General features: G+C 38.0%; 1 protein-coding gene across 1 annotated transcript; it reads right to left on the minus strand.

The window, feature by feature from the left end:
* Nucleotides 1-491: 491 nt before the first annotated feature.
* LOC137063169 (inositol polyphosphate 5-phosphatase K) lies at nt 492-21,966 on the minus strand. Its single transcript, XM_067434236.1, has 13 exons — nt 21,829-21,966; nt 17,781-18,443; nt 14,113-14,220; nt 13,804-13,912; nt 13,112-13,228; nt 10,298-10,473; nt 9,096-9,207; nt 8,166-8,275; nt 7,875-8,085; nt 7,441-7,578; nt 4,866-4,931; nt 4,494-4,598; nt 492-3,363 (listed from the first exon to the last, which is right to left on the minus strand). The coding sequence occupies exons 2-13, from the start codon at nt 18,437-18,439 to the stop codon at nt 2,887-2,889; spliced, it is 2,388 nt and encodes a 795-aa protein (XP_067290337.1). The 5' UTR covers nt 18,440-18,443; nt 21,829-21,966; the 3' UTR covers nt 492-2,886.
* Nucleotides 21,967-23,854: the final 1,888 nt, after the last annotated feature.

Below are 23,854 nucleotides of genomic sequence, written 5' to 3' on the forward strand. Positions count from 1 at the left end.
GTTATAGATGAGCAAAGCTGATGTGATTGTTTGTCTTCAACCGCTCCTGTCAAAGGTTTGGGTTTGCTCCGTTTCAGGGAAGGCTGTTGGTTTGAAAGTTACCTCTGCAAAGCATGATGGGTGTTAATGGGTAACTTATTCTAAAATCAGGGATGGTGGTCTTAGAATGTGCAAAACCACTGACATGTCACTACTTGACCCATTTATTATGAAATTGGCATTAATAGACTGGATATATTAGTAACTAATTTGAGGACATTTTTAAAATGACTTGTTCTGAATTACTTGTGCAAATTGTGTCGACTGGCTAACTAACAGAAATGGCCTTTTCACTAAGTGTCAGTTCTTATCAGTTAAAAAATTTATCTTGAAAATATATGTTCCTTTTGCTGCCATCATCAGTGATTTTACCATGGTAAACAATATTTTAAACACACGGTAATATCACTGTATGTATGATGTCTTGCTTTATATATATATATATATATATATATATATATATATATATATATATATATATATATATATATATATAATCTTGGGCAGAAGAGACTTCTTTTCATATACAGTGAGGAAAAGTATTTGGACACACTGCTATTTTGCAAGTTCTCCCACTTGGAAATCATGGAGGGGTCTGAAATTGTCATCGTAGGTGCATGTCCACTGTGAGAGACATAATCTGAATAAATAAAAAATCCAGAAATCACAATATATGATGTTTTAACAATTTATTTGTATGATACAGTTGCAAATAAGTATTTGAACACCTGTCTATCAGCTAGAATTCTGACCCTCAAAGACCTGTTAGTTTGCCTTTAAAAGGTCCACCTCCACTCCATTTATTATCCTAAATTAGATGCACCTGTTTGAGGTCATTAGCTGCATAAAGACACCTGTCCACCCCATACAATCAGTAAGAATCCAACTACTAACATGGCCAAGACCAAAGACCTGTCTAAAGACACTAGAGACAAAATTGTACACCTTCAAAAGGCTGAAAAGGGCTACAGGGAAATTGCCAAGCAGCTTGGTGAAAAAAGGTCCACATTTGGAGCAATCATTAGAAAATGGAAGAAGCTAAACATGACTGTCAATCTCCCTCGGACTGGGGCTCCATGCCAGATCTCACCTCGTGGGGTCTCAATGATCCTAAGAAAGTTGAGAAATCAGCCCAGAACTACACGGGAGGAGCTGGTCAATGACCTGAAAAGAGCTGGGACCACCGTTTCCAAGGTTACTGTTTGTAATACACTAAGACGTCATGGTTTGAAATCATTCATGGCACGGAAGGTTCCCCTGTTTAAACCAGCACATGTCCAGGCCCGTCTTAAGTTTGCCAATGAACATTTGGATGATCCAGAGAAGTAATGGGGGAAAGTCCTGTGGTCAGATGAGACCAAAATAGAACTTTTTGGTCATAATTCCAATAAACGTGTTTGGAGGAAAAAGAATGATGAGTACCATCCCAAGAACACCATCTCTACTGTGAAGGTAGTATCATGCTTTGGGGGTGTTTCTCTGCACATGGGACAGAGCGACTGCATTGTATTAAGGAGAGGATGACCGGGGCCATGTATTGCGAGATTGTGGGGAACAACCTCCTTCCCTCAGTTAAAGCATTGAAGATGGGTCAAGGCTGGGTCTTCCAACATGACAATGACCCAAAGCACACAGCCAGGATAACCAAGGAGTGGCTCTGTAAGAATCATATCAAGGTTCTGGTGTGGCCCAGCCAGTCTCCAGACCTAAACCCAATAGAGAATCTTTGGAGGGAGCTCAAACTCCGTGTTTTTCAGCGACAGGCCAAAAACCTGACTGATGTAGAGAAGATCTGTGTGGAGGAGTGGGCCAAAATCCCTCCTGCATTGTGTGCAAACCTGGTGAAAAACTACAGGAAACGTTTGACCCCTGTAATTGCAAAAAAAGGCTACTCTACCAAATATTAACATTGATTTTCTCAGGTGTTCAGATACTTATTTGCAGCTGTATCATACAAATAAATAGTTTAAAAAAAATCATACATTGTGATAACATTGAAATTGTGCTGTTTAATATTTTTGTATTTTTTTCATGATTCTTAACAGAAAGTTTAAAAGAACATCATTTGAAATGTAAGCATTTCTTTGAGATTTTAATATTTTGCAACATTATAAACATCTTTACTGTCACTTTTGATGATTTTAAATCATCCTTGCTGAATAAAAGTATTTCTTTTGAGAAAAAAATCTTACTATCTTATTATCTATACCCACACTCACACACACACACTGGAGTTCTTGTTTATTTTATAAATAACTAATCTTTTTCAAATCCTTCCAGGTTTAAATTAGATTTGGAATCCCAGATTTTCTGTGTGGTCTCAGACTTTTGGACCCTACATTACGTTGACGTTATGTTATATTGACTCTAGATCAGCACTTCTCAACTGGTGGCTTGCAAACTACTTAAAACAATAAAATAAATAGGATTACCAACTTTAAAAAGGGAAGATAAAACGCATCCCATAATTTTCTTGTTGATGTCAATCACCAATCTCTAAAGGCTGAAATGAATGCTGACATCACAGTTTGCTTTGATTCTACGTTAACAGCACAGTTTTACCTTGGGTCAGGCTGTCCTGCACTATAAGGCGAATGTGCACTATTGTACTGTCGCCATTTACAATCTATCATTAATAATAATGCAAAATGAATAGACCAGTTGAATCTCTATTGGCAAAGCCACAGAGTTTGTGAAACAATTAAGCACGACAAGGCATGAGATCACAAACAACTGCAGGTCTGAAAAGCGCCAGAGGACCACCTGGAACAGGCCATTTGTCTAAAGTTGCATTACGATATCTGATAAAATCTAGAAATTAATCGAAGGAAGGGGTGAGAGGATTGGTCAGAGAATTACATCCCCTGATTTGTCTATCTGAGCGGGCCTGGGTTCTCCTAAAATGGCTGCTATCAGAGCCTCCGGAGCGCTGACTCCATTCCTGGGAGACAAAGGGCTTCGTGGACTGAGAGGACTGAGGGAGGGTGAGGTTAATGTGTCTGGAGAAACCAGACGCTCTTTCTTGGCATTGGCGGAAGGATGTGGGGAGGAGTTCCGTGCGGGGCCGTCACGGGGCCGTGGGCACAGGCTGAGAGACTGCAGAGAGGGAAGGGGTGTTGTGGAGAGTGCAGGCACGGCGGGGCTGCGGCTGCGCTGCCGCTTCTGGTGGTGGTGATGCCGTTTGCCGCTGTGGTTTCCAGGGCTAGGGCTACGAGAGATGGGAGCCAACAGGACCAGCGTACTGTCGTCTTCAGAGCTGACATCTGAACTGTCAGAGTGCGAACGACACGCTGGTGCAGGTGGTGTGGACAGTGGAAGCTGCACCTGTGAGGAAAATATACACAGAGAATGAAAAGTTGTATACAAATAATATATATTGAAGATTTGAATGTTAAGTAGAAGTTAAAAGAAGAGTTAAAATGACAATCTTTCTTTTACAGAGATCCCCCCCTCCCCTCCCCCGCGCTCTTTTTAATTAGCCTAGAAATCTAGACGCATTCTAGCAGCAGCAAATACTATTTGCAGCCTGGGTTTCCATCAACTAGCAACTCGTTGGCTTGCGAGCTGGAGAAACCAAACTCTAGTCAGGCCAATCACATTGTGTGTAGAGTCGGTTGGCGGGCTTAACATAATGACGCCAGAGTTGTGATGGTTCCACTTGCTACTTGAAAACAAAGAAGTTGGCGAGAAGCGGCCTTTCGAATCGGCTCCACAGACAACAGACAAACGAAATTTGGGAAGATTATGTCATCAACTCTGGGATGTTCAGAGTGTTGTTTGAGGCACTTAGAAGCAAATAAACACTTGAGTTTTCTGTCTGTGAAATGATGAGTGCACAAAGTCTTTACACATTTTCAGTTCATTTCTATTCTGGCAGTCTATTTTTGTGGTATCTTTGATTTCAGATTCAACAGCCCTTAATCAGCATGTAAAACAAAACAAATTGTGATCAGTCACATTATTTGAGAGTCTAAGTGTTTGTTTGTTTTTACCTAAAGAAACCTTGCCTGACATATCTTACATAGTGAATGTTTGTAATTATTTTTACCACAGTGGTTTTACTTTTTTGTTTCTACTAATACCAGTTTCACTGATAAAACCAGTTTGAAACCATGGAACAGTGTGTTCCACACAGTGGTATGTTATTTTTATCTCTAAGACAGTGTTTGCTTTTATTATGTGGTGTCTAGCCTCTAGTTGGAAATTCAAAATTTCCATCTAGTTGGAAATGTCACAACTGAATCTATGTTTGTAATTTGTAGATATCCAGCCTGAAATACAAATCAAGGCTGCAATCAATACTTCAAATGTTGACAAGGACGATGTCAGAGCGCAATGACCTAGTCATCATGCCTTTGTAATAACACTCAGAGCTTTGAAGCTGCTCATTCAAACCAAACTAATATTTGTATTTGTGCGGAATCAGAATGTAGCTGTGTGAAAGCAGCGTGGACCTGAAATGGTTCTGTCACTCCCACGATGCTGTTTGTGTTGTTACTGTAATATCCCAGAATATATTCCCCCGGCTCTCTAGGCAAATCTTCCTCAGAAAATATCACCTGAAGGTCAAGACAAAACAAGTTACAGAAGATACAGATGATAGTCAGCACTGGCTACAGTACACTATAAATCTACTTTGTTAGTATTAATACTGTTGAGTGATCTTAAAGCTTTCAATCCAAGATTATCCAGGAATTATTTGATTCTGGGATTAAAGCATTGTCCAGTGAACACAGAGAGATGTAAATATCAGGGTCAGGTTGCTAATATCTTTCAGATCTCTAGGAAACATCTTACACACATGACCAACCATTTTCATGTCCTACCTGCGTCGAATGCTCAGATTTGGCCCAAACATATGCGGCATAATCCTTGTGGTGCTTAAATCCCACCTAAAAAAAGGCAATAGAAAAGTAATATGAAGTTATAAACAATTTATTTTATGTTATTTTATGCGTGCATCTTTTTTATGACATCAACATTTAGGATTTTGTAACTTTTAATAACTAATATTTAAATAATATATAGTGGACAAATAAACTATTTCGAAATGAATAATATAATACAAATTAAATTAAATCAAAATGGTAAAATATCTGCCGTGTATCAAACCACAGAAGTGAATAAACAAACATCGGATTTAATATTTCTGTATAGACAACAAACAAGCACATCAGGTTGATCAACCAAATCATGTTCTAGCAATGATTTAAAGTAAAGTGAAAGTTAAGTGAAGTGAAACTGCATTGTACTTCATACTATGGTGACACATTGCTGGCACATACATATTATCTTTTTCACTCAATTATGTAGTAATAGCGAGATCTTCTCGTAATAACAAGATCTTATGCCATTTTACCGACATCTTTCCTTGTAATAACGAGATGTTATGTCATAAAAACAACAATTTTCTTGTTAAAACAACATATATTTTCTCCTAATAAGGACATGCTGTATGATGTGTACAAAATATGCCTTTATCCATATAAAATATAATTATAAAGCATATGTGCCAAAGCAGAAGCAAGCTCAGCATAATCTTCTGCTGCCTGTATCACTGGCAGTGCCCAAAGCACAAAATTGTTGTAATTTTTTGATGTAGCAGTTCATAACAGATAGCATCTTCTAAATCGACAACTCATGATTAGTCAAGTGAAGTCATTTTATTTGTATAGCATATTAACCAAACAACAGTTGACCCAAAGTGCTTTACAAGTTAAAACAGGGAAGGCAGAAACAATATGCCTTGACAATACAAAAAACACAATACACAATACACCTAAATAATTGAATAAAACATAAACATAAATTATAAGGCTATAGAATATATTCAAACTATTTATAAAAAATGTTTAAAGAGAATTAAAAGCGAGAGAGTAAAAGTGTGTTTTCAAATTTGTCTTAAAACTGCCAATTGTATTACAGGACTTAATATTAAGTGGGAGGGAGTTCCAGAGTTTAGGAGCTATTACATAAAAAGCTCTGTCCCCTCTGGTTTTAAAACGTGTCTTGGGGATAGCAAGTAACTGTTGGGTTGCAGACCTGAGTGGTCGGGTGGCAGAGTAAGTAACCAAAAGCTCAGAAATATACAAAGGGGCTTGACCTTGTAGAGCTTTAAAAACAGAAAGTAAGATTTTAAAATCAATTCTGAATTTCACTGGTAACCAGTGGAGCTCAGCTAAAACTGGGGTTATGTGCTCACACTTTTTGGTGCCTGTGAGGAGAAGAGCCAGTAGTCTAATTTGGACAAACCCTGGTGCAGCCACAAATATCATAAATATCTATAGGCCTGTAATTAAGAAATATTAAAACAACATAAGATCTCGTTATTATGAGAAAATTATGTTGTTTTTACGACACAAGATTTTGTTATTACGTGGTAGCCTAGAAATCTAGACGCACCCTAGCGGCAGCAAATTTAATCTGCCCGCAAGTGTCGTCTAGGAACTCTCAATACCCTTCTGAGCTGTATTCCCCTCACTCTGGACGGGCCAATCACATCATGTATAGAGTCGGCGGGCGGGGCCATAATGACAACGGCTGAGTTGCGTTTGCGTGCTTCTAGTAAACACAGAAACTGGCGAACGGCGGCGGTCTTTCGAATCAGCTTTGACCATGATTCTGGAAGACTTGGAGTTGAGCTTTTCTCTGAGAAAAGAACGGCACTGAAGTCATTCTTAAAAAGGGAAGATGTGTTCGGAGTTTAGCCGACCGGATACGGTGAATGTTTAATCTATCAACAAGCTCTGTTTCACCTTCGTTGCTCTGGTTGGTTGTCGCGCTATCCTATCGTGTGCAGAGGGAGTTTGAAAGACAACCGTTTATCCCGCCCCTCGGATTGAGCCCTGTCAATGGTGAGTTTCCAGACCAAACATCTTGATGTGGGTCTGGCTTGTCAGGCTACTAATGTGGTGCTTTTGTATAAGAATTAGACTGTATTAGCAAATTAGGCTAGAAAACTTTGATAATTTTTCCTATAAAAAAAGTAGTTTTTCCTATAAAATAAAAGTAAGCAAAAATAACTATAAACATTTCACAGCTTAATTTCCATGAAAAGTGGAACGACAGGAAAGCTCTGTTTGTTTGCGTTTCCTGACGAGCCCAACATAGCAACACTGGCTCAGCCAATGGTGTGACTTTGGGGGCAGGACAATTTTTTTCCTTCCCCAATAATAAGCAGGAAGAATGTTTGGGAAACAGTCATTATTTTTGCAATAATCTTTGGTGAAAATTAAGCATAAATAACACACTTTGATTTAAATGAGGTTAATGACGCCTATTAGAACACCATTGTGATTAATTATTATAATAACATAATGTGTGTAATTTTTCAATGTAAAAATAAAATGTACCCACTTGAATTTAATGCTGTTCTATGTGAAAATGCCATTCATGCATTACCTTGTACAGTCCCACCCAGTCCCACGAACTCCTCTGAAAGCCGTGTGCCATTGTGAATTTGGCTGTAGCATCAGAGAACTTAGTCCATTCTTTCTCTACTTCCAGTGTCACTAATGGTAGGTTCACCTTAAAGGGAAACTGATGGGACAGAAGTGTAGCAAATCTTAGAATTTTTTTAGGTATTACTACTATAATATATATTCATGTTGTTTAGACAATGAATAACCTTTTCTCCCTTTATGGAGTAAACAAACAAATCAGTAAGAAAATCAATTTTAATTTTTTAGCAGTGTGTAATGCCATAAGCAACTTTTAAAACTGGTAAAAGTCGAAATATCAGGATAATAAGTATCTTACTTGACACTGCAAGCCTAAAATACAGGCAGTGCTGCTCACAGACTATCCAGTTTCTTTCCCGCCATTTTTAGACTCACATGCAAAGAGAAGAGGGCGGACACTGGCTTGTGATCGCTAATAGTGAAGCCCATGTGACTGCGGTAGAAATGCTGGGAAACCCTAGTGGCGCCGCCCAGCCATGAGGTCAGACCCCGCTGCAGGGCTGAATACTGGGACGGCACGGGGGACCCTGTCCTGCGCAGACGCCACAGGATGCGATCTGTCCATGCAGGTTTTCTCTTTTTTGCACTAGGAAAGAAAGCCAGGTTTGACCGAGAGGCCAGAGAAACAGAAAGACTCATGAAGAAAAGCATAACACAATCCCACACCTTGTGTCATAAGTGTGTGTTCCCACATCAAACTTGTAAGAAGGCGGGAATTTCAGGGGTCCTTCCATAAATCCCTCCAGAATGGATTCACTTTTTTTCGCCAAGTTGAGCTGAGACAAAGACAAAACAAAATGTTCTTTCTCTTTATCTTTTTAACAACAGCCCAATACAGTAGACAACACAATCAAATGCAGTATTTTTGTGTTGTATCTCAGAACACAATAACTTTCTGAAGCGCAGCTTTGTTTAAAGATGTAGTACACTGACCTCTAGTGGTAACAAAATGAAAATTCAGTATCGCCAAGCTCTGTACAGAAACACCTGGTGTTTTGTGACTAAGAAAAGTAAAAATTTGAGCTTATGTGTGTGTCCAACGTTGATTCAGCAACGTAAATACTTACCCTCGAAATCACAAGCACCTCTGCAATCAGTTTCCTCTGTAGCCCCATTGTTAAAAGGTCACTGTAATTTTGTCAAGTTCCTGGATCAAAATATTTTGTTGGTCCTGGGACAACATTCCTGTCTGAAAATTGAATGCCAACTCTACCCATAACTAATCCCTAAAATCAGAGGGAAATTATAGGCAAATAACAAGCTTAAAATTGACATAAACTGTAAAGTTATCCCTCAAATCTTATCGGTTGATTGGAATGTTGATTGGATTATGTACCAAGTACCAACAAATTATATACTTAAAAGCGTAATGGATGTTTCCCAACACTTTTTGCATGTTATTTACAATGAAATGAAAATGTATTATAGTTTACATTAACACTAAATACAATTAGATGAAATTCAGAGTGCTTTTTTGACCCACTTAAATAGGACTTATCATCTTTATATGTAATTTCATAATTACTTCCATTATCTACTTAACTACAAGTGCGCATTCAATCCTTTTCCCATTTTTCCACATTTTTGCTTTCTTACCTGATCTTTTTCCCACAGTAGAGGCAATTTGTCATTCTCAATTGCACTTTTCACCACGTGAATATCATAACCTTCGATTCGGAAGTTCAGATCACCGAACCAGAACACCACGCTGTAAAAGAATGCAACAATTTCAGAGTTCATCGGTATAAAGCCCCTCAGATTAATGCTCAATTGTCAGATAAAAAGGTATCACATAATAAAATGTTATTTTCATATCCAATTATTTATTCATATGGCAATTAGCTTTGTGTAATGGTTTAAGTGATGATTTGAACTGGCATTATATGCAAGATTATTTAAAGCAATAATATGTAACTTTTTTGATTTACATTTACTTTTATTTAGTTATTAATGAGAGAGAGAGCAAAAAGACATCATCCAAACAATCTTTACCAAAATACAGTTTTATAATACAGATTTATATTTTATAAATAATTTGCATGTTAAGTTATATATGTAAACAGAGAAAAGTAGCCACGAACAAGAAAAATCAAACACGGATCATTCAAAACAGCAAACCTCAGATTAATCACTTGCTTTGAAAACAATTATGACTATGTAATAATCCATTTACATGTGTACACTAGGGCTTTAAATCACATTCAGAGCTGAAGCACAACCAAAAACAATGTTCTTTAGAAAGACACGTTCAGTTTTATGTTTTAAGCACTAGAGTGCCAAAATGTTACATAGTGAAGCTTTAAAGGTGCACTATGCAACTTTCCGTCCACTGGAGGGCGCCTATTCTAAACACAGTCGACGGCGCGCGCACTATTTCCCCTCTTCCGGTTATGATTATGAGGTAATGCAGCTCTGTTTATCCTATTAGACACATTTAAGTGTGTTGAAAATGATGTTATGACGTTACTCCGTGCGTTCACTTGTTCACACTGCTAAGAGTAAAGCGCTTCTGCCAAATAAAACACGAAACCGAGGGTAGTGCAGATATGACGCAATTGACAGGCGACTTCCTCAGACACTACGCTGAAACATCCCGGTCCTTAGTTAAAATAGCAATTTTCTCACAATTTACAAATAGTTGGAAACATTTGGGATATTGTAGGTACTCAACTGAACAAAATATATAACACTGGCCTAGTGGTTTTTGGATATTTTACTGCAAAAATTCTACATAGTGCACTTTTAATAGTACATAAGAATGGCTAGGTATCAAAGATCTGTTTTTCTCAGGTACCCACTCATGATCCAGCACACCCACGGCGGTGCCACCCTCAAACTGCTGTTGCTGTAGGATGCTTTCAAAGTCCTCCATCCGCTGCTCGAGGTTACGCATGTGAGCCGGCAGGTGGCAGTTGAGAAAGCAAACAGGGTGTCCAAAAACCATCATGCGTGCACTCACGCCTCCTTTATTCCCCTGAGACATATAGAGGCAGAGGATAATGGGAATACATTAATAATACAGCAGCTCTGCACTCCATAGTAATGATGTCCTAATGGTAGAAGAAAAAACAACAACATTATTACAGAAATTATTCACTCACCCTCATGTTGATCCAAATTATATAGTTATTTTTTTCAAGGAACCCAAAAGTAAAAAAAACATTTATTTTAATCTTCATGCAGCTCTGTAGTGACCACAGATGTCAAACTCTAATGTAGAACAAAACACAATTTGGGTTTCTTCTTCACACAAAACTATTGTATGGCTTCTAAAGTGTAATTTGTGAACAAACTGGGATTAATCTTGTTTGTTAACAAAAACGTAAAAATATATATATTTTTGTATTTTTGGTCATTTTTTTGCAAAAAAACAAGCATGATAAACAGATGAAAAACAAACTTAAAAAATGGAAATAAAATAAAATAAGTAGTACTAAACAGAACTATACAGAAATATTTAAAATCACATAACTTAACTGAAAACTAAACACTTTCAGCCTTTCACAGCTCTGGTAGATTTATAGACATGTACATTTTATTATATCTTTTTCAGTCTTTCATTAGTGAAAAAAGTTTCTTAAAGCTGCAGTCCATAACTTTAACCAAAATCCACAACATTTTGAGTAAGTACATAACCAGCCAGTGTTCAAACTATCTCCTTACCCAAGCCCGATTCACAACGGTGAGTGGTAGTGGTGTTAAATTCGAGCATATCTTTGCGTCATTACGTCACGTTTGTATACATGAAGGAGTCTGGCTCGCATGTGAGGATGCTGCAGCTGGCGGATCATTTATAACCTTTTCTTGCAGCAGCTGGAATAATTTAATTTATCATTCCGATGGCGGATTGTAATTCAGAAATGTCCAAACGACAATCATCAGTGACAGCTGGAGATTCACCCGTAGTCTGTACCGAAAACTAAATCTACAGGTAGCACTAATACACACAAAATAGGCATAGTCACACAATGCTGATGTAGTTAACATTAACATTTTGAGAACAAGGTATGACAATAGCAATAATTTGCACGGTTTGATGTGATATGAGCCAAGCAATCATTAGATTTAAACAGCAAGCCTGACAGGACTTCTTGGCACATACTCCTCAAAACATTTTTAATTTGATTAATTAGAGATTAATTTGAGCTGAGGAGCCATGACGAAGCACAACCCACGTAAAGACGATAATTCTGCATCTGGAAATAACTGCAATTGCAGGTTTCAAACAGAGATGGCGACAAAGAGGCAAAACTTACAGACTGCAGCTTTTTGTTGGGTAAATGATTCAATGTGGGATTGAATAAGTGCGCTAAATAATGTCCACTATGATTTCAGACACCACTACAAATGGCTGTCCCCTCAACTAGTGCCCTATTTGAGGCTATATAGGGGGTGATCAAGTTTTGAAAGCAGTATAAATGTTTCCTTCCTTCGCTGACTTTGATATCCCACAGACCTGTCCGTTCCATTCTGTGACAGTTGAGCTAGAAAAAAAAGATGGTGTCTGAAAGTTGCATTTGATGGTCAGTTTGTAAGTAAATGTACATACTGGACCAACATTTTCCCATTCTGATATAATTTCTAGCAAGACTTACTAATTTAGTAATTAAATATTTGTTTAGTTCTCACCAAAGCGCTCTCTATTTAGCTGTAGATCATTAAACTGTTACACTGCCTTAAAAATCTGTCCGAAATCAGTTTCGTGAGGTGCCTTCATGCACTAATGCTACCTTACAAGCCATTGCCTGACAAGGCAGTGAGGCAACAAGTCAGCTGCAGGTTTTCGGACGCAGCCAATAACTCACTCACAACACTTACTTGTCGCCTTCTACTGGGTAAAAAATAAACTGCTACAAACTTAATGAACATATCACTAAACAAATCATTTTGGTGAACAGATTAAAAAGATTCAAGCCACAAGATTGAATTAAAATCCCCACCACTAATTTTATATCTGCCTATTTGTCTATTTTGGAGCTTGACAGATGAGATCACTTTGAACTGTATTTAGAATGACATGAGGATGAGTAAATGAGTAAAATATCTCTTTAAACACTGTGCTGAGAAGGACAGATGTGCTGGGCAGTCAAGGGTGAAATGGGCTGTGCAGAGACTTGCAGTTTATTATCAGCACCAGTGCTGCAGTTCCCATGGGTTGTGCTCTTTCTTTCTGGGTAACGCACTGGGGAGAACTGAGAGCTGCTGTGTGTGTGTTCAGTCTGTATTTGATCAAGCAGAAATGAACCTGATGTGTGTGTTTGTGCACTGCAAGACAGATCAGAAACAGAGCTGCTGTGTGTCCTACTGTGCCCTACTAAAAGGAAGCTGCTGAATGTGCCTGGAGCCATGCTGACAACAACACACAGCAGGGTCACTCGCACAAACACGCTCAATCACATACACCAAAACACGCTCGTGGGCTAATTTCCACGGTCTCTCTTTGACTCCGCTTTTCCTGTAATCATCTAAGACATCACACGGCTGGCGGTCGCGACATTATGCAGATGTTTGATGTTTGACATTATAGTTTCAATGTAGCACAACAATCACTGATCACATACGCGTTTAGAAATGATTCACTCTTTCCCAGAGGTCTTTGCTAACTCACTCACCCAGTAGCCACCCAGGCCAGTACGTGTGCTTTGAGTTTGTACTCCTCTGAGGAAGGGAAGGTGGCAGAATTTGGAAAACACCAGTAAGAAAACACCCTGCATCCTCTGAGACGCAACCTAGAGAAATGTAAATACATTTCAAGTTAAACCTCTCATTATGGTGTTTACTACAGCAAACATCAATATTTCAATTTGAACAAACCAAACCTAATCTTGAACCTCTAAAGCCCAAAAAAGTATCATCTTTTATGGATGTGCAAGGGTTTGCCTACAGTCAAAGACTTTAGATATAACAAGAAGGTGCACTAGGATATTACTATGAATGTCAGCGCACAAACATGCTAGAAAGTTTCATCCATGTCCACTGTCCCTCTATTTCTATTCAGAAGTTATCACTGATAACTAGCTTGTTTAAACCAGAGTTGTGTATATATTTTAACCCCTCACCCAATAACTTGTCCTAATCCTTTAGCAGATCTAGGCAGGTGGAGCTGGGGGAGGTGGAAGGTTTCAGAGGACTAGCTGTAGGACTACTGCAAACACTGAACCACTGACTCTTTAAATGTTAAGCAAGCAATCTCATTGGCTGAGGAGTTAGCAAAGGCCAATCAGCTTGCGACATGTAGTAATGTTGAGAAACCTTGCAAATGGCATGTAAAAGTTTCATGCTAGGTATCTGATTTCATACTGACCAACACATATCCAAAACGACTGAGTGTGTCCATGCAGAGCTCACTCCACTGGTCTGTGAAGAGAGCATCTTTAAGCCGCTTGTTTATCATGGAGTTCACTTCCTGCAGTCTAAAGAGAGAGAAAAGGACAGAAGCAGCGAGAAAGAAAGGCAAAGGTGACAAAGACGGGTAGAAGAATACAGTTAAAGAAAGGGCAAACAGGGCACGAAAAATGAGAAAACACAAAGAATGCAGAGGAAGGTTAATTAATCAACAACAATGGAAGGTATGTAAGAAAACGGTACTACGCAGCACTTTAGACATTCTCACCCAACAACAAACATGTCAGTGCTCCCATTTTCAACGCCAGGCCCAAACAAAGAAGTGATGTCATCAGGTGGTATACCGGATCCAACATTCCATGTGATAATATGCACTCTAAAAGGAATAAAGCATACTGTGCCTTTAATATATATATATTTTTTAATAAATTGCATAATAAACTTCTTACATTGGCTACCTACTAAGAAAGCTTTCCGACTGAAATAGAATGAAACCTCATAAATGATCTGAAACGCTTTTCATAGGCAGAAATCACACACAGACACACACACCTTACAAAACAGTGCATAACAAACAACATGCTAAAAGCAACATATAAAGTAAATAATAATCCAGTAACCATAAATGTAAAAAAAAATTATCATTACTTTTTAGTATTAAATTATATATATATTATTAATATATCATAAATAGATAGATCTTGCTACACTAGGTTTTGGATCTGAACTATAGTTTCAAATCCATGGTCATATTCTCCCTTACATTACATCATAGTATTATGAGTCATCAAAATTACTCAAATCAAACGGCCTGGGATAAATGTCACCTGCTGTATTTAATAGCTTCCAAAACATGCTTAACGCTTTTAACTAATTAGAGCACATGTACCATGAGTAAACAGCATTACGCATTGTAAGGACTCTGTCTGTATTGTCAAAGATGACAGGCTAAATGATCCAGGAACACATTTGTGTGTCTAGGAATGCTGCCAGCTCAACACTTCTGTGTCCATTCTGTCACCAGGCTCTGAGAAAAATATTATGCTGATTTAAGAGATGAGAAAATCTAAACTGTGCTAGTATGCGTTCTTGAGGTCTATCATGCAGGCTACCATTAGCCGATTTATCAGCTTTTAAAGGGATAGTTCACCCAAAAATCAATTCTGTCATTAATTACTCACCCTCATGTCATTCCAAACCCGTAAGACCTTCGTTCATCTTCGGAACACAAAATAATATATTTTTAATGAAATCTGAGCTCTCTGAACCATCCATAGGCAGCAACGTCTTTTGCAACTTTCAAGGCCCAGAAAGGTAGAAAAGACATTGTTTAAATAGTCCATGTGACTCCAGTGTTTCAACCGTAATTTTATGAAGCGACGAGAACACTCTTTGTGCGCACACACAGCACCCCACCCCCGCCAAATAACAACTTTATTTCAACAATTTCCTCTCGTCTGTGTTGACTTTGTAAATACAGTGCAGCGTTTCCAAGTTCTACGTCTGACGGAGGCTTACCATTGGCCGACACTGTTCATGTGAGCACCACGACGCATGGGTGTGATGCTGACTCAGGAGTTAGCCAATAATGAGTCGTTGTTTTGACATAGCACTCGAAAGTGCTGCATTTATTATGTGAACAGTGTAGGAGAATGACGTTGAAGAGAAAAGATTGTTGAATACATTTGTTTGTTTTGTCTGTTTTTTTGCGCACAAAAAGTATTCTCGGCACTTCATAAAATTAAGGTTGAACCACTGTAGTCACACTGACTCTTTTAACAATGTCTTTACTACCTTTCTTACATATGGAGAGGTCATAGCGCTCAGATTTCATCAAAAATATCTTAATTTGTGTTCTAAAGAGGAACAAAGGTCTTTAGGGTTTGTAATTTGTAATTAATGATAGAATTTTCAATTCTTGGGTGAACTAACCCTTTAAGTCAACAGTTAATGATCCTCTTTCTGACCACATATAGCAAGTTTAAAATCTGAGGCTGTTCCTCGCAGTGACCAATGAGCTTCTCCACGTGCTGAAGAAATGATAGTTCCATTCTGATCTAGACTTTTCCCTCAGCAAATGCAAAAACACATATTGCAGATATGAGCTGTTAAACCAAACATAAACTTAAACCAACAGATTCTCTTCCTCTCAGACTGATGGGTATAATCAAACACAGAAGAAACTCAATCACTGAGTAACTGCAGTCAAATCATATCACTAGGTCTGAGAGATATTACCGAAATATCACACTCACAAGAGTGAATGAATGAATGAATTAATGAATTAATGAATAAATGAATGAATGAATCAGACAATGAACATTTTTGATCAATTAGTTGAATAAACGATTCAATGGCTCACTAATAAAGATGGCTTTTTTCCTAATCAGTGTTTAAGAGCGAATTGATTAAATTAATGATTCAATGAAGCATTGAATCACGTTTCTCACGTTTCACTCCTGGATGAATCAATGTTTTTAAACAAACTGACTGAATGAAATATTCAATGACTCACTTAGAAAGACTGCCACTTGTTTCATTCCTGAATTACATTTCAACGAATCAGTTTAATTAATAATTCAATGAAGCACTCATAAAGACAGTCACTTTATGAATGAATCAGCATTTTAAACAAATTAAAATTCCATTACTGGATATTTCAATAATGAAATAGCTGAATTTAAAACTGTGTACTAGCATAATACTTTTTTACCATATTGTTATATGGCAGAAATAGTAAGAGTACTATGCTAGTATGTTTCAAATTGTTTTTGAAAAATTTAGTTGAATTAATGATTCAGCGACTGACTTATAAACACATGCTGAATTCACATCACAACCATGTACAAGCATACTACTCCTATTAGTTTTGCTATAGAAAGACAGAATTCAGAGACAGTCATTTGTTTAGCTTTGTGAATCAGAGTTTTTGAATGAATCATTTGAATGAATCAATGGGTCACCACCTACTGTAGCCTTGAAATCTAGACGCACCCTAGCGGCAGCAAATGTAATCTGCCCGTGAGTGTCGTCTAGCAACTCTCAATATCCTTCTGAGATGTAAACGCCAAACTCTTGTCGGGCCAATCACATCGTATATAGAGTCGGTGGGTGGGGCCATAATGACGACAGCCGAGTTGCGCGTGCTTCTAGTAAACCCAGAAACTGGCGAACGGCGGTCTTTCGAATCAGCTTTGACCGCGACTCTGGAAGACTTGGAGTTAAGCTTTTCTCTGATAAAAGAACAAAGAACGGCACTGAAGTCATTCTTTAAAAGGGAAGATGTGTTCGGAGTTTTGCCGACCGGATACGGCGAATGTTTAATCTATCAACAAGCTCTGTTTCACCTTCGTTGCTCTGGTTGGTGTAGCGCTATCCTATCGCGTGCAGAGGGAGTTTGAAAGACAACCGTTTATCCCGCCCCTCGGATTGAGCCCTGTCTATGGTGAGTTTCCAGACCAAACATCTTGATGTGGGTCTGGCTTGTCAAGCTACACCTACTGGTATAATAATGTAAACTGCAGAAAGAGTCATTGACAAATCCCCAACATCAATGCAGACTGACAAGTGAAAAGCAGACAAACAGTGGAAATTCTCACTGCTATTGGACTGTTGCATTGCTCCTGGGGCTAGTTGCATAAACTTATCCACTAAGTTAAGACTGTGTCTTAAGCACTAATTTGTCCAACTAGCAATTTGTCAAAATGTAATCAGTCTTTCTTTTCTAATTCAAATTGAACCGATCTACCATTTCATGTAACTGATTTTAAAAAGTTAGGACCAGTCTTAAAGAAAAAAATTAGATGACTTACTTTTAAGAATTAGTTGTGAATTAGTGTTTTATGCAACCGGCCCCTGGAATGCTGCTTGACCAATCAGATTCAAGGAACCAGAACTAACTGTTATAATATATGGAAAAGGTATACAACGTCTCACCTGAAATCACCCTCTTCACTGATGGTCTTGTTCAACTTCTTGTCAGTAGTGTCTCCTGCGTTGGGTACATGTGTTTCTGGACTCAGGATTGTTTGAGGAATGTGGTTAGTCAGGGGATTGGGGTTTGGGTTGGAGACTGGTCTGGCGATTAGGTTATTGTGCGTGTTTGCACGGATTGGCTGTGATGGAGGGCTTGGAAGTGTTGGAGAAATGGATTGGGGGTTGAATCTGAGTTGAGAAGTGGGGCTCACTGGGTTTGGGGAGTTGCAATAAGGCAATGGTGATTCGGCTGGGCAGTGCGACAAGAAGTTGGGCGTTGCCGTAACTTTAACCTGCAAAGAAGGCTCAGTGGGTTTGGAGACTTTAATTGTTGCCTTGGTCCCCAGTGCTGTAGGCCTGGGCCGACTAATGCTGATGCAATTTGTGGTTTGTGCTGTCGAGTCTGGTCTGACTCTCTCTTGAACGGTTGGGTTTGTCTGCAGTGCTGAAGTCTGTCCCAACACTGGTGGATTTCCAGCCATGACCATCTGGGAGTTTGAGGATGCAGGCAGTTTGCAGGGGTTTCCAAGCAGGGCTGGGACTGGTGGTTTGTGGAGTCCTAAGACTCCAGTAGGTCCTTCTGGCATAGGGCAGCTCTGAATGGGCTGCACGGGATCCATTTACCTGGAGAGACAATACGGAGAGCCATTGAGCTTTTAAATGAACTTTTCAGGTTCAATGACTGAAGTCTTTAGCTGTTAATTAAAGCTACACTGTGTAATATTTTCCCCCATCTAGCGGTGAAAAGGTATATGACCATCCAGTGAATAATAGTTTCTGTTCCTCTCAATTCTGATTTCGTTTTAACTCCTACGGTGGCCGATTTAGTCCAAGATTAACATGGCAATCCCCCTCTTCACATTCGACACGATGCCATCGATTGTTAAAACGTGAAAGGCAAAGCTTGAATATACGGGTATGTCCCTCTTTGGCTAATGTACTTTCAAGATGGAGGGGCAACATGGCGACCGGCATTCGAACCCCTCACCCGTATGTATTTTCAATGGCATATTATAAACTTACGAGAATACTTTATTACTTGAAAGAAGTAAATATACATTAATGAGCACATATATTTTTGAAAGAACTAAGTGTTTTTAGCTAAGAATAAACTTAGTTACACAGTGTAGCTTTAACATAAAACAGATTAAAAACAAATAGTGCCCATGATAAAGAACAAACGTATAAAAGTACGCCAGTTCGAAGCCCTCTTCTCGGACAGCACGCAAAATACGCATACCATTTATTATATATGACTTATTTGTAAGTGAGAACTTGAGAAATGTTGGTCACGCCACACGACTTTGACACAAGTTTTTATTTCTTAAACGATATAAACGATTAAACCAAACTACTTAAGGTTTTAAAGTAGAATCTTGTTCTTTTAATTAGATTTTTTTTCTTTGTTGTCTATCAGGACAGTTGTATCACTTAGTTTTGGACAAAATGAGCCACTGACTCAATTCCCAAATGCTGTTCATAGATCTTAATTTCTACTGAAACACGCCTTTAATAACAGCAAAGGAGAGTAAACCAGAAAAAAGATGCTGTGAATGCAGAGAAAGACCTGTGTGTGTCCTTCACACTCCTCTGCCTTCTCCCATGTTCAAAGATAGAGACCATTGGTGTCTGCATTGGATGGATGAGTGTGTGAAGAGCATTGGACAGTAGCCAAGGCTGAACGTCCCCACCATGTACCTGTCCCCTCTTGCTCTCTGCCTTTCCTGGGACATCACTGCTGACTTCAGTGAACTACAATCAGCTTAGATCAATTATTTTCTTCAAATGACAACTATATACTCTCCCCGCTGTTCTGATCTACTTTCCTGTTGCTTGGCAACAACTTTCAGTCCTCACCACCCCCCCACCCCAAAATTTAAAAATAAATAAAATAAAAACCTTACCATCCTTTCCTATTAACATTCCAGAACATTTCCTTTAATAAACAGCATTCTGATTGATAGGGCAATTTGAACAAAGTGCTGGAGATAATGGCCATCACATAGCATTAGCAATGATGCCTCTGTCTCCATCTGTTGCAGACTAATAGTTCAGAGCTTTTTACGCATTGGTGTCTTGGGACAGATCTTTGGTGAAATAGACAGAATGCTTATTCAAGTAATGATTTACATCTTAGAAAATGATATACACAGTTTAGCAAAGATGGCCAGTATAACAATGCAGATATATAATAAAATATTACAATTACAAATGGGCAAAGCTGAGGAGCTGAAATGTTTATGGCTGATTCTTTGCAAACCATAATTCTAATGTTTGGAATGCAACACAATGCACTGCAACAAAAGTGTCACATAAGGGTATATATAAAAATATATGAATCAGTGTTTCATGGCATTTTTTAAATTTCATGGCAATTCGAATGTGCATTAAAATACTCTACAAAAATCAACTGTTATATATATATATATATATATATATATATATATATATATATATATATATATATATATAGTAATAATGTTTAGTAAAGGTTATTCATAAATAAATAAAAAATCCCCATGCAGTTCAATGCATAATAAGAGCATTGGTAATAAGAGCTATATAAGTGGCCACACAGTTTTTAGTGCACATTAATAGGATTGCATAATGAAAATAGGCCATAATTTAAAATATATATAATGATGATTTATTAATAACAATGGCTTAAAGGAGTTGAGTGGAAAGATACATTCACAAAATGTAACCAGGAATCAACAACATTACACATTTTTCCAATGTTTAAGATACCAAAACACGCATGGTGTCATCTCATTTTTAAAGGGGATCAGGGCAGGTTGTCACACTTTTCCTAATTTGTTAACTACAATTTCTGTTGGTTGAAGGTGTTTTGTGTTAAATTTGATACTTTTGCTGTTTTGTGCTTCATTACTGTTTATTTTTTCAGAAAAGCGTATGTGACAACATGCTCTTCTATTGGGATCACAAAAGGTCATTGAAAAGCCTGTACAAAATTTGACACCTGGCCATTTTGAAGTTAAACAAGGTCATATGCTCTGGTGGGGTTTAAAGATGTATAAATATACTTCTGCTTATATATAATTATGCTTATATTTTCTTGGTTACAATCATGATATTTGAACTTCATCACACAGACTAAAAATTTTTTGGGGGGAGTTTTAGTGTCCCTCATTTTAAGTAGGTCCTATTAGTACTTATATGCAAAATATATGCAAAAAATGTCAACACATTAAAAATGTTTGTCTGATGATAATGACAATTTAGTTTGAAAGTGATCCTGTACTTTACGTTCATCCATTTTAGTCAATGTCCAATATTTTTCATTATAATGGTGTGCTCATTGTTTTGGAATCAGATAATTCTGACCGATACTTAATGATATATGAATTACTTAATGATAAAGAAAACACATACCGTATATTTTGTGAGAAAATGGAAAAAGCAAACTGAATAAACTGAAAAGATCAACACAAAATAATTATTATATGCTAATCATGTAATAATTGTTTTATTCTTTATTTTTTTAATTTTCTCATCAGTGAGAATTCATAGGTCGCAATAAGAAGAATATTTATACATTTCACAGACAACGCTGGATATAAAATCTCGATGTACTGTGTCTTTATATATTAATAAACGTCATTTCCACCAGCCACGCGCTAAATTAACCGTTGTCATGAACAAGGTCATATGTCTTCGCGTGTCAATTAAGAGTCAGCACACGCTGCGTATGAGATAATTCATCGTTTGACAAGCAGATGGGATGGACATCTTATACTATGGAAAAAACGAGAAATGAATGCAAGTTCATTTGACAGATAGGCTGCTTTTATCTTTTCAAAGTTGTTTGTTCGAGCACTCTTGTTTATAAGCTGCAGTGTCTCGAGGAGAAAGATGTCACGCGCATCTCTCGCGCTTAAGCGTCACGGTAAGATACAATCTCCAATCATATATGACTCCCTCGTCGAACAATGTGTCGGTTTAAAAACACAATTAAGTTGTCAGCTTTTGATATCGACAAAATTCTTACCTGTCCTGTTTTCTCTGCCCCGGCGCAAAATGTGTGTGTCCTGTAGAGATGCTCACATCACACACACACTTCCACTGGTGTGATCATGAGTGATGGGGAGCGGAGACGTCAGTTACAAGAGGACACGAGGAAAGGTAGCGAAAACTGTGAGTGAAACATCTCCGGTAGACACTTGACTAGTGGTGACCAAAAATGACGTAAGGCGACGTAAAATCAGCCGCATCGCCGTGCGCGGAATAGAAATGTCCAGCTGGCACGCACGCGGTCCTCTCACACGTGGGGTCAGGACAGAATATCCACACAACTCGCCAGAACTTCCTTCACTCTCCAATCAATAATGATTGTGATGTGGGTCATTCCTACTATCTCTAATATTATGGCCCTATCATGACTAATAATATCGCCTATAATATTGTATAAATTAACTTAAAAGATTAACTCACAAAATCAAAATGGACAATTCTTGTTTTTTTGTGTGTGTTTTTTTAAGTATCAATTTTACTTTTAGGGGTACAACAACTTGTCACTAGGGCAGAAGCCTTATTTATTTCAGCACAAAAAGGTTTATGGTAGCCAATAGCCTACCTTAAAGGGTTACCGGTAGTTCACCCAACAATTAAAATTTTGTCAATAATTACTTACCCTAATGTTGTTCAAAAACACCTGTAGGACCTCCGTTCATCTTCGGAACAACATAATTTCCTTTCTCAAGACCCATAAAGACGTTGTTACAAAGCCTAATCTCACTACAGTGGCAATACAATCATTTTATGAAGCGACGAGAATAGTTTTTGTGTGCAAAATAAATAAATAATGACTTATTTAGTGATGGGCCGATTTCAAAACAAAGTTTCAAACCGTTATGAATCAGTGAATCGATTCATGATTCAGATTGCGTGTCAAACCGCCAAACTGCTGAAATCATGTGACTGGCGAATCATGAATAAACTGATTCATAACTGTTCGAAACTTTGTTTTAAAATCGGTCCATCACTATGTAAGTCATTATTTATTTTGCGCACAAAAAGTTTTCTCGTCACTTCATAAAATTATTGTAGAGCCACTGTAGTGAGATGGGCTTTGTAACGACGTCTTTAGTGCCTTTATGGGTCTTGAGAGAGGAAATGACATTGGTGTCAATGAAAGACTTTCTTAGCCATCGAATTTCAACAAAATATCTTCATTTATGTTCCGAAGATGAACGGAGGTCCTACGGGTGTTGAACGACATGAGGGTAAGTAATTATTGACCGAATTTTCATTTTTGGGTGAACTAACCCTTTTAAGTTTGGTCTACATATTTGTACTCTAAGCTACCAATATGCACTTTTAGGAGTAAACAAATGTATAAATATATCATTTTAAGGGTACTGCTCCAGTGACAAGCTGTTGTACCCCTAAAGGTAAAATCTTGAGACCATTTTTCTCTGTATGTGCATCATGTTTAAAATTTCATGTGCCCTCATAACCTTTAAAGGTGTCTTGGAACTGGCTTTTTAATTTTTTTTATACTGTTGTCTGAGGTCAACTAATGATGTTCGTGTGGTTTTTATATTCAAAAACATCATAAGTAATAAGTAATAGTCTATTTTCTACACTGGTTTTGAGGCTCTCTCCAAAACGCTGGGTTTTGATGGGCGTGACGCACTAAATACTTGGAAGTAAACGCCCACGGCTAGGATTGGATAAGATTTACATATTTAATGAGCTTCAGCTCCCCTGTCTGTTCAGTAACATGAGAGAGGAGAGATTTGTTTACAAACGATCCCGCAGTGAACTGAAGTAATTGTCTTCCCCATGTGAGCTGGAACTTCATTAAAAATAAAGTTCAACCACTCATTCCTAATATTAGGATCAGAAGGAAGCTTATGTAGCGACTGTGTTCTTCCACAACCAGGAATAGCGCAATATCTTAATCTTCCTCGGCATGTTTATTGTTGTTGACCAGCTAGCACGAGCCCTCCATGAGTCGGTGGGCGGGGCTACTGGATTAGACACGCTGTAGATTCTGTATAGGCGGGGTTTCA

Source organism: Pseudorasbora parva, chromosome 23, assembly GCF_024679245.1.
Source record: "Pseudorasbora parva isolate DD20220531a chromosome 23, ASM2467924v1, whole genome shotgun sequence".
Taxonomy (NCBI): Eukaryota; Metazoa; Chordata; class Actinopteri; order Cypriniformes; family Gobionidae; genus Pseudorasbora; species Pseudorasbora parva.

Bases quoted from the DNA above. Each gene is read 5' to 3' on its own strand.
- LOC137063169 (XM_067434236.1), bottom strand. From the start codon at position 18,439: ATGGATCCCGTGCAGCCCATTCAGAGCTGCCCTATGCCAGAAGGACCT. The intron at 10,474-13,111 runs GTGAGTGAGTTA...TATATGTCTCAG, and splicing joins CTGGCCTGGGTGGCTACTGG to GGGAATAAAGGAGGCGTGAG. The intron at 8,276-9,095 runs GTAAGAAAGCAA...TCTTTGTCTCAG, and splicing joins TACTGTGGGAAAAAGATCAG to CTCAACTTGGCGAAAAAAAG.